Source organism: Amblyraja radiata, chromosome 11 (genome assembly GCF_010909765.2).
Source record: "Amblyraja radiata isolate CabotCenter1 chromosome 11, sAmbRad1.1.pri, whole genome shotgun sequence".
NCBI lineage: Eukaryota > Metazoa > Chordata > Chondrichthyes > Rajiformes > Rajidae > Amblyraja > Amblyraja radiata.
Genome location: NC_045966.1, coordinates 28,919,592 through 28,934,034, shown reverse-complemented (window position 1 = coordinate 28,934,034; position 14,443 = coordinate 28,919,592). Strand labels below are relative to the sequence as shown.

The 14,443-nt window shown below is 42.8% G+C and overlaps 1 protein-coding gene across 1 annotated transcript in view; it reads right to left on the bottom strand.

Moving 5' to 3' along the window:
• The window catches only part of afap1l1 (actin filament associated protein 1 like 1), a 164,709-nt gene extending 151,299 nt beyond the window's left edge, over nucleotides 1-13,410 (bottom strand). The window contains exon 1 of the mRNA XM_033029615.1: nucleotides 13,225-13,410. Coding sequence (XP_032885506.1) covers nucleotides 13,225-13,240 — 16 coding nt within the window. The 5' untranslated portion in view covers nucleotides 13,241-13,410. The remainder of the gene's footprint in view (nucleotides 1-13,224) is intronic.
• Between the last annotated feature and the right edge of the window lie 1,033 nt (nucleotides 13,411-14,443).

The window sequence follows — 14,443 nt, the reverse complement described above, 5'->3', positions numbered from 1 at the left end:
CCAACACTGAACATAGAATTCAATTAGAGTTTGAACAAGGCTAGAGATAACTAAAGCATAACTTTTTTCTCATTACACATCAACACTGTGAGATAAAAGCTAGTCTTCATTTGTATAATAAACAAACAAGAATAGCCTTTTGATGCTTACGGTACAAATTCATTGGCTTTTTAGTGATTTATATTGTTGGAGTTCCAAAACCTCTTTACTCCTTCACACCCCTGGCCTCTCATTATTTAGAAAATACTCCAGTTTAGGTGGGAAATGGGTGACCTCATACCTGCCTTTGTTGAACTCCAACTCCCACAGAATTTTCCCACACATTTAATCTGCTCATGTTCCTCTGCAACTTCCCCCATTTCCATTTGCATTGTTGCCATCCCTCCTAACTAACTCAGCGTCACCTGCAAACACAACCCCCAAGTCGAGTGTAAACAAACCACATGGTATAACACTTAACATTTTAAATTAAGTGATTAGCCAGGATAAGCACTACACATAAGACAATTAATGCATTTGTGAATCCATAGTGTACAAAATGAGTGGGAAAAAAATCACCATTCTATACACATTGGCAATAATCCAGCCTTCTTCCTGTGGAAATAAGGTAGCATCGAGAAATAATCAGAAAATTCCATGTGATCAAATCCAGCTCAATAAAACCCTTCTCAACTTCAAAATCTGCTCTATTCATTTGAGTTTCTTTTGTCCTGAATAGTTTCATCCAGATTCTTTGACAAACTTGCAAAAACCATCAAGAATTTAATTAATCATGTTTTAACATCAATTGAGACAAGTAGTCTTTTTTTGCATGTAGTCATAAAGATGAACAGCACAGAAATACTACATCCATGATGACCTTTTTGATCACAGTAGATTTGTTTCTACCAAAGCATTAGCTATTTAAGTGCATATCTAAATGCCTTTCAAACATTGTGATTGCATCTAATTCCACTACTCCATCTAGCAATCATTCCAAATATCAACCATTCTGTAAAGAAAAACTTAAGCACCTCAAATCCTTTAAAAAAAAAACTTTTTCTCATCGTAACCCCAATGCTCCTGGTTTTTAATATTGCTACTATGGGGATGAAAGATTCTAACTACCCTATCTGTCTCTTAGAATTTTAAATACTCTATCAGATCATCCCTCAGCTTCATTCACTTTGACATTTTTTTGCTTCCAGTACAGGAGGGCAAAGTTATCAAATAGCAATTATTAATGCAAGAAAAATTGAAGAAATCTGCTCCCCGCAAGTTAGTTTGCTTGAATTCTTTGTCTGAATCCACAATACATTTGGGGTTTTGGGTCGTTATCTGTACACACAATGCAGCTTTGTACTCCTTAGGTCAAAGTGCTTCTTGTTTGTTCTTCATTTATATTTTCTGCAAACATTACTCATCTAAATTTCTTGATTAATTGATAAACCTAAGCTAAAGCAAATCCATATTTTCCAAAATCACAATCAGTTGCATTTCAATTCCTCCTTCATGTTGCATTAGGGTATGATAATTGTGTTGTACCAAGATTTTTTGCATGCACTCCAAATTCTTATGCTATAAATGAAGGCCTCAGAATAGAAACACTCATTCCTGTCTGCTACTGTCTCGATTGCTTCCTGCTAAAATGGTGTGATGCAAGGCCGTACTGGATATAACTTGCACCATCAGGTCACGTACATAATATACACTTACCAAACTAGACTACTTGTGCTGGTTATACTTCACAAATGACCATCTAAATGCTGGAAATACTCAGCAGTTTAGGCAGCAGAAGCAAATTAACTTTCAGGTCTTTGTGCCTTAGAAAGTCTATTCATGCCTTACGTGTGCCTGGAAATAATCATTTTCTGATAAAAGAATATCTGACCAGTATCTCATAACACTGCCAACACCAAGTCCCCTTTCTTCTGTGCCTCAGAGGTTATTATGACTGGAAATAACAGGACCAGTCATGTAACTATGATGTTCAAAGAGCATGATCTTGAAGTGAGTGACTTACCTCTCAAATCCTCAGAACATTTTTACTATCTACAAGACAGCACATGTCAACAATAATGGAATACCGTTCTTGTAACTCTCGTGACAAGCTGCAGCCCCAACTTTCAATAGGTTTAACACTATCCGGAACCAAACAGATCATTTGATTTACAAATCTAATTTAGCACCTAATTTACCACACCAAATGTTTACTTATACCGGAAACAGTGCAGCATGGCTATACTGCGTACAAAATGCATTGCAATGACTTCCTCAAAGGCATCTCTCAAATCCAAGACCGCTAACATCTGATCCAAAGGAGAACACTTGTTAGGAAATGCCAATGCAGTGGCAGCAGCCTGTCAGCAGCAGCCTGTCAGCAGCAGCCTGTCAGCAGCGCGTCGATTTTTCAACTTTTTTATTTTTTTTGTATGTTTGAAAGTATGTGTTTGATGTTTCTCGGTGTGTTTTGTGTGGGGGGTGGTGTGGGGGGATAAGGGGGAAACCGTTTCGGCCGCCTCCTCCATGGAGAGGCAACTTTTTCCAGGTCGCCTCCACTGTGGCCTAACTGTAAGGATCGGCGCGGCCTTTCCCGGAGACGCGCCCAGGGCTTCAGCGGCGGGCGCAGCGTGGACTCTCGGCATGGAGCGGGTGAGCCCTCGCTGGGGCTCGCTGGAGGGGAGCGCTCCGTTTCGCTGGCCCGGGGCAGCCGGCAGCCTGAAGTCGCGGTCTGCACAGCTCCAGCTGGCGCGGCGTCTACATCCCTCGTGGGGGACCCGGGGGAAGAAGAAGCCATCACTGCCGGCCCGCGGCCAACTTCCACAGCGGGTCCGGCATGGACTTACCATCACCCCTGGAGGGGAGCTTCGACCACCGGCCCTGCGATCTGCGGTGCTTCTGGCTGCGGCGCGGCAGGAACATTAAATCTTCGACCGCCGGCCTGCGGCCTACACCAGCCTGCAGCCACGGTCTCCGGTGGGGAAGAGCCGATCCTGGACTTACCTTGCCTTTGACTTTGTCCCTTACCATCTGGACGCCCGCAGCAACAGCTGCGGAGGGTGGAGGTCCCGACCACGGGGGAAAATGGAGGAGGTCTGGCCAAGTTCTGTGCCTTCCACCAGTGATGAATGCTGTGGTGGATGTTTGTGTTATTTTTTTTATTGTGGTTGTGTGTTCTTTATTATTGTGACAACCCAAAATTCCACCGACCCTGGTTGTGTGGCAATAAATTCTATCAATCAAATTCTATCAATCAATGCCTGAAAATTGCTCCCAAATTCAAATGTTAAGGTCGTTTGGAAATATCGTGCCATCCTTCATCTTCACTGGAGTTTCTTATCTTTACCATTAAGATCAAGAAGGTGGACACACAGAAGGTGGCCAGTATGTTCTCAAGGACAACTCGGAATGAGTAATAAACACTAGCCTTGGCAGCAACTCTTTCATCCTGTAAATTAATCAACATTTTATCAGGGTCCGTGCAATTAGTTTTCAAATGAAAATGCTGCAGTTGATGGAAATCTAATGTTTAATTAAGTGGAAATGGAAGAAACATTCACGTCATACAGAGGGAGAGACTGACTTAACATTTTACGTCAAATACCTGCCATTGTTGTTCCACTGTCATCCCCGCTAGGGTCTCTTTCCAGTCAACTTTGGCCAGCTCCTCCCTCACTACTCCATAGTCCCCTCTGCTCAACGGCAATATTGACACTTCCGATTTTCCCTTCTCCCCCTCAAATTGTACATTAAAACATATCATATTATGGTCACTACCATAAATGGCTCCTTTATCTTGAGTTCCATTATCATATCCGGTTCATTACATAACACTAAATCCCTGGTAGGCACCAGTACAAGCTGCTCTTATAGTCCATCTCGGAGGCACTCCACAAACTCCCTTTCTTTGGGTCCAGTACCCACCTGATTTTCCCAGTCTACCTGCATGTTGAAATCTCCCATAACCACCAATAACATTACCTTTGCTACATGCCAATTTTATCTCTCGATTCAACCTGCACCCTATATCCAGGCCACTGTTTGGGGGCCTGTAGATATCTCCTATTAGAGTCTTTTCACCCCTACAATTCCTCAGTTCTATCCATACTGACTTAATCTTCGGATTCTATGTCACCCCTCGCAAGGGGCTGAATTTCATTCCTTACCAACAGAGCTACCCCCACCCCCTCTGCCCACATGTCTGTCTTTTTGATAGGATGTATACCCCTGAATATTCATTTCCCAGCCCTGGTCCTCTTGCAGCCATGTCCCTGTATTTCCTATGACATCAAACTTGCCAATTTCTAACTGAGCCTCTAAATGTGCGGGGATCGCTGGTTGGTGCAGACTCGGTGGGCCAAAGGGCCTGTTTCCAAGCTGTAACTCTAAACAAAACGAAACTACTGCCGCTGATGCAAGGGCCAGGTAGCCCTTGGATTGGTGTTCTACCATTTCATCTTGTTAAAGGGGCTGAGTCTGCAGCAGCTCCTTATTTTTCCTTCACATTTGCAAGTGAACAGACAGGGCTAGATTCCACTTTTGCAGGGTTACGCACCCTAAACCAAGTACAAGTGAACCCCAAGCCAGAGAAATCCCTAGCCTCAAATTCCCTTCCCGGCTACTGTTACCTGAACATCTGACACAAGTGATTGTACTGGGGGTAAATAGATGGTGTGGGTCAAGCAAAGTACTGCAGGAATGCATACTGTGGCTTTTATTTGATCCATGGGCCCTCTGGTATTCCTGCCCACTTGCATTAAGCGTGAGTGAGCTTGTAAGGTGAGAGGGGCAAGGTTTAAAAGGAGATGCGCAATTAACGTTTTTTTAACACAGAGGATGGTGGACCCCCAAAATGCATTGCTGGTGGTGGTGGAAGCAAATATGACAGTGGAGTTTGAGAGGCTTATAGATAGGCACTAGGATATGCTGGGAATGGAGGAGTACGGATCAGGTCTTGGCAGATGAGATTAGTTTATCGTGGCATTATGTTCAGCATAGACATTGTTGCCGAAGGGCCTGTTCCTGTGCCTTAGTTTTCTCAGTTCTAAGATGGCCCAATACAACTTATAATAGTGATCTGGACTGAATGTTACAATCGTAGGGATTGTAACATTCAGTCCTACTAATCAATCTGACTCCCTGTTAATCTAATCAATTAGATCCTTTTCAATTTGAATATAATTTATTTCACTTTATCATCCCACAAACCTCTATCTAATTGACCCTATTGATACACACGGACATGCTAGTCATAAAACAAATTTTCGTGTTGTAGGTGAATATGTTCATCCATAATCTCACACTATTTTTGTTGTTCCCAAGGAGCGCTGTCCACAAGTGTGCTTATCCCTAAGGCTGTACCTCTCATGTGTACAACCACTTTTAACCTACGTTGATATATAAAATATTTTGTACAGGTGGCCAACCTCTGTTTCTTTCCCAATGGCTCAACCTCAGCCATTCTGCAAGTAGCCAAAACACACAAGCACATTACAAGTGGGGCCTGACCCACCTTTTGTATGAGGACAAAACAGGTGATTCTGTATTATAACATGTTGAATGGACGCATCATGCACTTCTCTGTGTGTTCACAGCATTACTGAAGTACCTTTCTCCACCTCTTTGGCACTTTACCCTGAACATAACATGGCATTTTCCAAATTAAATTATTTGCTCGTCATAAACCCAATTTCCTCACACATTGCTGGGCCTATCATTAATAATAATAATAATAATAATAATAATAATAATAATAATAATAATAATAATAGAGAATGATTCCAATACCGATTCTTACAGGACACCACTGGTGACTGGTTTTCAAACAATGCAAATCATTCACTGCATTTTTTCTCCTACTATTAATAGATTAAATTATGGCACAGTAGTGCAGCTGTCTGGGCCGCTGCTTCACAGTTCCACTGACCCAGCTTCAATCCAGACCTCTGGTGCTGTCTGTTTGGAATTTGCACATTCTCCTTGTGATCAAATCGGTTTCCTCCAGATTCTTTAATTTCCCTACACAACCTAAGGTTGTGTGGGTTGGTAGATTTATTGGCCACTGTTAATTGCCCTTAGCGTGTAGATGTAGGTGCAATCTGGAGGAGTTATTTTCATTTTAGAGATACTGCGTGGAAACAGGCTCTTTGGCCTACCGTGTCCATGCCTACCATTGATTGCCCGTACACTACCTCAATGTTATCTCACCTTTGCGTCCTACACACCAGGGTGCAATTTACAGAAACCAATTAATCTACAAATCTGCAGGTATTTGGAAAGTAGGAGGAAACCGGAGCACCCGGAGAAAACCCACTCACACGGAGATGATACAAGTTCTGCACAGACAGCACGGGTAGTCAGGATCAAGCCAGGATCTCTGGCACTGCGAGGCAGCGATGCTAACGCTGCGCCACTGTGCTGCCCCATGTGCTGTTGGTGTGAAAGATACCCCAGCAGGGATGACAGTGGAAAAACAATGGCACGTATTTCTGGGAATAATACAGAAGGTGCAGGATCAGTTCATTCCAAAGAGGAGGAAAGATTCCAAGGGGAATAAGGGGCGACCATGACTGACAAGGGACATCAGTGACAGTATAAAATTAAAAGAGAAGAAGTACAACATAGCAAAGATGAGCGGGAAACAAGAGGATTGGGTAATGTTTAAAGACCAACAGAAGATAACTAAAAAGGCAATACGGGGAGAAAAGATGAAGTACGAATGTAAGCTAGCCAAGAATATAAAGGAGGACAGTAAAAGCTTCTTTTGGTATGTGAAGAGGAAAAAAATAGTTAAGACCAAAGTTGGATCTTTAAAGACTGAAAAAGATGAATTTATTGTAGGGATCAAAGAAATGGCAGATGAGTTGAACAGGTACTTTGGATCCGTCTTCACGAAGGAGGACATAAATAATCTTCCCGATATACTAGTGGCCAGAGAATCTGGGGTGACGGAGGAACTGAAGGAAATCCACATCAGGCAGGAAATGGTGCTGGGTAGACTGATGGGACTGAAGGCTGATAAATCCCCAGGGCCTGATGGTCTGCATCCCAGTTTTAAGGAAGTGGCTCTAGAAATCGTGGACACATTGGTGATAATTTGCCAATGTTCTATAGATTCAGTATCAGTTCCTGTGGATTGGAGGGTAATGTTATCCCACTTTTTAAGAAAGGCGGGAGAGAGAAAACAGGGAATTATAGACCAGTTAGCCTGACATCAGTGATGGGGAAGATGCTGGAGTCAATTATAAAAGATGAAATAGTGGCATATTTGGATAGCAGTAACAGGATCGGTCTGAGTCAGCATGCATTTACGAAATCATGCTTGACTAAATCTTCTGGAATTTTTTGAGGATGTAACTAGGAAAATGGACAATGGAGAGCCAGTGGATATAGTGTACCTGGACTTTCAGAAAGCATTTGATAAGGTCCGACATAAGAGATTATAGTGGGCAAATTTAGGGCACATGGTATTGTGGGTAGAGTGTTGACATGGATAGAAAATTGGTTGGCAGACAGGAAACAAAGAGTAGGGATTAACGGGTCCCTTACAGAATGGCAGGCAGTGGGGTACCGCAAGGCTCGGTGCTGGGACCGCAGCTATTTACAATATACATCAATGATTTGGATGAAGGGATTCAAAGTAACATTAGCAAATTTGCAGATGACACAAAGCTGGGTGGCAGTGTGAACTGTGAGGAGGATGCTATTAGAATACAGGGTGACTTGGACAGGTTGGGGGAGTGGGCAGATGCTTGGCACATGAAGTTTAATGTGGATAAATGTGAGGTTATCCACTTTGGCATCAAAAACAGGAAGGCAGATTATTATCTAAATGGCGTCAAATTGGGAGAAGGGGAAGTACAATGGAATCTGAGGGTCCTTGTTCATCAGTCTATGAAAGTAAGCATGCAGGTACAGCAGGCATGCGAAAGAAAGCGAATGGCATGTTGGCCTTTATAACAAGAGGAGTCAAGTATAGGAGCAAAGAGGTCCTTCTGCAGTTGTACAGGGCCCTGGTGAGACCACACCTGGAGTATTGTGTTCAGTTTTGGTCCCCTAATTTGAGGAAGGACATTCTTGCTATCGAGGGAGTGCAGCGTAGGTTTACAAAGTTAATTCCCGGGATGGCAGGACTGTCATATGCTGAGAGAATGGAGCGGCTGGGCTTGTACACTCTGGAGTTTAGAAGGATGAGAGGAGGTCTTATTGAAATGTATAAGATTGTTAAGGGTTTGGACACGCTAGAGGCAGGAAACATGTTCCCGATGTTGGGGGTGTCCAGAACCAGGGACCACAGTTTAAGAATAAAGGGCAAGCTATTTAGAACGGCAACGAGGAAACACTTTTACTCACAGAGAGTTGTGAATCTGTGGAATTCTCTGCCTCAGAGGGTGGGTGAGGCTGGTTCTCTGGATTCTTTCATGAGAGAGCTAGATAGGGTTCTTAAAGATAGCGGAGTCAAGGGATATGGGGTGAAGGCAGGAACGGGGTACTGATTGGGGATGATCAGCCACGATCACATTGAATGGCAGTGCTGGCTCGAAGGGCCGAATGGCCTCCTCCTGCACCTATTGTCTATTGAATGTGAAAGGAATAAAAGTGCGATTAGCATAGGTTTAGTATAAATGGGTGTCTGGCAATCAGGGTAGTCTTAGTGGGCCAAAGGGCCAGTCTGTGCTGCATCATTCTGTCACTAAATAATGGATGCTATTGACTTTCTCAATTAATATTTATCAAATTTAAAGCAGATGTATCATGTTAAAGCATAAAGATAAATGTTTAGAATCTCTGAAGCAATTGCCTTGATCTCGTGTTGTATGCACGGCAGTAGGTCTACGGGATCCCTGGAGAAGAGATGTGAACAGCTGTTTTTGTTGTTGCTCCAGATTTCCTGCCTAAATTACAGGAGGAATTGCAACCCCCCCTCCCCAATTCCTTTTCACCCACCTCATCTCACTCATCCCCATCATCTTCACACTCAAGGAGAGACAACTCCAGACGCAACTTGCCAGCTGTAAGACTCCAACACCTGACACTTGAATTACTCATCAAGCGCAATGTAAACGAGGAATCTGAGACTCTTGGCTGCTGGAGTGTCCATCAGAGAGGCATAGCCAGCCAATTATACTGCTTCCTGCTCAAAGACTTCAGACAAAGCTGTCAAGTAAACTCATTACCCAGGCTCGCTCTAATCCGTGTCAGGTATACAGCGAGCATAATTGTCGACATGCTCACCTACACTATCGATTCATGCTCTTTGACGTTATACCGAAAGAAAAGGACAGCATATTTCACCACTTCATTAGATCAACTGGTAGCTAGAAATATCGAATAATAGGCCAAAAGTAACAAGGATGAGCTGCAGTGCAATTATTCTTGCAAAATGAGCAGATAATCTATTATATGTAGGAAGGAACTGCAGATCCTTGTTTACACTGAAAATAGATACAAAATGCTTTAGTTACTCAATTGGTCAAGCAGCATCTCTGGAGAAAAGGAACAACTGACATTTTGGGTCGAGACCCTTCTTCAGATTGAGAGTCAGGGGAGAGGGAAACTAGAGGTATGAAAAGGTGCAGAACAAACCAGAGCCAGCATTGCTCCTCAGTAAACTTCCAGCCCACACCTTTTATAATCGTGTTACCTCCAGCATAATATTCAAGTTCAAAATTTCAACATACTTTAATCATAGGTGCCCTATACAGAAGACTTTTGCAAGGAATAAACATGTCAATATGTTTTTTAACAATAGTCTCAAATTTGCCTTTCAGTTGTAACTTGGTTTAAAATAGCCATTTAAATGAACGTGGATATTCTAGAATCTTGAGCAAAAAACACTGCTGAAGGAATTCAACAGATCTGACAGCCTCTGTGGAGGAGAAAGGGCATATGATATCCTTCTTGACATGAATCAGAAGAAGGATGCTTCCCTGACAAATCATCTGTCCATTCCCCTCCACAGATGCTGCCTGACCTACTGGGTTCCTCCAGGAGTTTGTTGTTTGTTCTAAATTAATACGTCTATCCCAATCTTTTTTCCTTTTACAGGGACCACTTTCATGTGCCTTCTTTCAAGGCTAAACCATCAATCCTTTTATTTCTTGATTTAAACTTTAGAGGTTTGCATTTTTGCTTTCCCCTGCACCAAAAACAAAGTTTTACTGTTAGAAGCAAGGGCAAATTTCAAGGGGGGGGGGGGGGGGGGGGGGTTTACTCCAGCACAAGGGCAGTCATGGTGGCACAGTGGTAGAGTTGCTGCCTTACAGCAAAATGCAGTGCCAGAGACCCGGGTTCGATCCCGACTACGGGTGCTGTCTGTATGGAGTTTGTACGTTCTCCCTGTTATCTGCATGGGTTTTCTCCGAGATCTTCGGTTTCCTCCCACATTTTGCAAGAATAATTGCACTGCAGCTCATCCTTGTTACTTTTGGCCTATTATTCGATATTGTACAGGTTTGTAGGTTAATTGGCTTGATAAAAATGTAAAATTGTCCAAGTTGGCGATATGCAGAGTACTGCCCTGCCGACTACAAAATTCAGAAGGTTCAGGTTCAGAATGGAAATTCAACACAATGAATTACAAATTTTCCTTGGCCAAATTCCCCATCATTCATTGTGCTTTGCTAGTTGAAGCTAAGCCTCAACAGAAGGCATTATAGGATCTATTTTTGCCAGATGTCTTTCCCAACCTAATTTAACACAACTAATTCAGTGTGATCTCCACTTTTCTCTTGCTCCCCCTCCCCCCAATCGCAACAGGGACAGAGTCCCCATAGTCCTCATCTTTCACCCTATCAGCCGTCGCATGCAGCACATAATCCTCCAACATTTTCGCCACCTCTAACGGGATCCCACCACTAGCCTCAGCTTCCCATCTCAACCTCTTTCTTTTTGCCGCAGAGACCGATCCCTCTGCAACTCCACAGATAACTCATCCCTTCCCACCCAAACCACACCCCCCCAGGTACTTTCCCCTACAGCTAACAATGAACCATTCTACATTTCCTTATCATCATCTGCTTTGATCTGTTGTTTTCACACCTTACTCCATCCATATCTATAGATTCCCACTCCCCTGACTCTCAGTTGACCCGAAACATCTCCCATTCCTTCTCTCCTGAGATGCTGCTTGTCCTGCTGAGTTACTCCAGCGTTTTGTGTCTATCTTTGGTGTAAACCAGCATCTGCAGTTCCTTCCTACACATTGATATAAATACAGAATGCTTGGTTTGCAGGAGTCACCAAAATCAGTGGAGTTGCAGACAGCCAGGTAGGCAAAGGTGCAGCAGGATATAGATTAACTGCAGAAAAAGGCAGAGAAAGTGACGGTGGAATTTAATCTGAGCAAGTGTGAAACGTTGCACTTTGGGAGGTTGAATGCAAGGGGAAAGTATACAGTTAATGGCAAAGATCATTAACAGCATAGATGTACAGAGAGAGAGTATGGTATGCTTACTTTCGTTGGTTGGGGCCTTGACTATAAAACTCAATAAATTGTTGCAGCTTTATAGGATTTGCCTCATTTGGAGTATTTTGTGCATTTCTTGTTGTCCCATTACAGGGTGTGGGGGATTTGGAGAGAGCACAGAACAGGTTTATTAATATGCCAGAACAGGTTTATTAATATGCTGCCTGGATTAGGGGTATTAGCTAGAAGAGGAAGTTGGAGAAATTGAGATTGTTTTCTCTGGAGTGTCAGAGATTGAGTGGAGACCTGGAAAGTTATGAGAGGCTTAGATGGGGTAGATAGTCAGAACCTTTTACCAGGGTGGAAATGTCAAAGAGTAGAGAGCTTTAAGCTAAGAGGCAAAGTTTAAAAGACAAGTTTATTTTTACCTAGGGACTACTGGGTGCCTGGAACATGGTGCCGGGTGTGGTGGTGATGGCAGAAACAATAGTTTAGGATGCTTTTAGATTGGCATACGGATATGGAGGAATAGGGATTACATGCAGGTAAATGAGATTAGCTCAATTTGGCGTCATGTTCAGCAATTATATTGTGGGCCGAAGGGTCTCTTCCATATATGTGACTTCAGACCCTCTAACAAAGTGCACTCTTTAATAGTGTACAGGGAGGTTGAGTTCAAGAGCAATTTGGGATTGGCAATAAATGCTGGCCTCGTCGGCAATGAATTAACACAAAACATGACTACGATTGTTTGATTTGTTCTCTGAAATTCTACTGAGGATTTTTTATTTGGCTAGTTAAAACATTTACAGATAGAAAAAAAACACAACAAACGGTATGATTTAATTTCATGAGAATGCGCCTATGCCTCATGCCACGGTAACGTTGAACATAAACAGCTGGGTGGGTGAGCAACACCCTGCAAATGGGAGCGGATCCAGTTGGCAGGAGTTGTGCTGCGGCGCACCTGGGAGTGGGTCGGTCAGGTCAGTAACTGGGAGATGAGCCCACTCATTACACGCAGCTAGCGGCTAACAGGGTCAGTTCATCAGCAGCACCACGACCGCAGTCATATCCCACGAGTGCTTGCAATCTGGGTTTAAGTATTTGTCACTGTGATGAGATCTCAGTGTGTCAGTTCAACAGATCGACCCCGAATGACTTTATTGCTGATGTTTCCTGACAACGTTAAGGGAGAGAGGTCTTTTGTTTCGTGAACTAATCAAACATCGTAGCACATGGGAGGCACATTTTCTTTGCAAATAAATAAAATTGTATAAAAATTGTCACAGTTTGTCATTTAAAATAACACGTGTATTTTCTGGCCATTTAATAGGCTTTCCGTGTTATTTCTATTAGACTTTGCAGGAATCAGGAAAAGAGACAAACAAACAGCTTCCTTTGCCGAAAGGCCAGAAGGGGGACTGTTTTGGAAACAATTGCTTTACAGCAAACATTAAAGTACGGAGTGAGATAACCAGAGAAAGAAGGTGAGAAAAACCCAGGTGTTACACGGCGTCGGCTTCTGGAATCAATCTATTTCCGCGGTGTATTTTCGAAGGTGCAATAAGAACGGTAATGACATTTATAAAACAGCAAACCCGCCAGCTGAGGATAAACATTTCCCCACACGCAAATCGTCCAGGTGCACACAGTCTAGTTATTTGGAGAACTATACAAGAGGATGAATTCTATTTCACGAAATCAGTGCAACTTCTGATTTGAAGACACTAAACTGAAGCACATAGTGATTTACAAGCTGCCGCACATGTGCTTTGAATGAAATCACATATTTACAACTGCTTCAAAACACAGGAGTATTGAAAAGTTGAACTTACCACTGTTTTTTTCCATAGTTGGCGAGGGATAACGAATGAAAGAGCGCGGAGTCGGCAGAGCTACAAGGACATGGCAAAGAACAACTCTGATCCTGTCCTGTCGGGACACCCGCTTGCTCAGACTCCAGGACAGTGAACATCCTGAAGTTCCTATGGTCTCCCAAGTGCCACAGTCGGAGGGAACACCAGTTCAGGGTCCTAGCGCCCTCTACCAAGAACACAGACAGTTACCGACAACTACTGTTCATGATTAAGATTTGGAATTTTTCGGGTTTTATTGTTAAATCACTTTGGAGGTGTATTAACCCTTCATTTATTATCATTGTTTGATAAATTTATGACGTTTTATTTAAAAAAAATCTGCATGCAAATGGAGCAACATTAGGTATCTCTATTAAATTGGAACAACATTATTAATAACTAAGGCCCTAACTAAATTATGAATTTGCAGAAATTGTAGTTCTGCAATTAGGGATTTATTGTAATTTTTGGGGAGGACTGAACAGCAAGTGTTATTGGACTGCTCACTGCTACATGCACTGAAACTGTTTGTTCAGGACTTGTGGCCCTGATTGGGGAGCCAGAGGAGCAGTGGAGATCACAAGGTCATAAGTGATAGGAGCTGAATTAGGCCATTCAGCCCATCAAGTCTAATCTGCCATTAAATCATGACTGATCTATCTCTCCTAACCAAATTCTCCTGCCTTTTCCTCATAACCCCTGACATCTGTACTAATCAAAATCTATCAACCTCTGCCTTAAAAAATAAAGATGCAACATGCAGAGGGAGATTATGATGGGGTCAGTACATATGAACACTGCAGGGACTGTTTTTAGTGAACTGTCTGCAAAGATTTCTAGGAGTCGGTTTCCCCTGCCATTGAGAGCACGAGGATGTCCCAGGTGTTGGATAGGACTGTGCTGGTGCCTTGCCTCTAGGCTTCCTGAGACTGGGTGGGATAGTTGTGTAATCCCCTGAAGGTTATTACAGCTCAGTGCCCAGGTTCTATCTGAAGAACAATGGTTAATGCTGAGGAAAGACAGCAGCTGATTCCCAACTACAGCCACAAACCATTATTAGCAGATATAAAATGATTTTTATCAAGCATAGGATGTGTATGCAGTTTAAGCCGGTTTCCGTGGAGAAGAATTCACCAAGGATTCACTCAATGATTATTGCAAATTGCTGTCATTAATTTTTTTTTAAACTTTTTTTTTT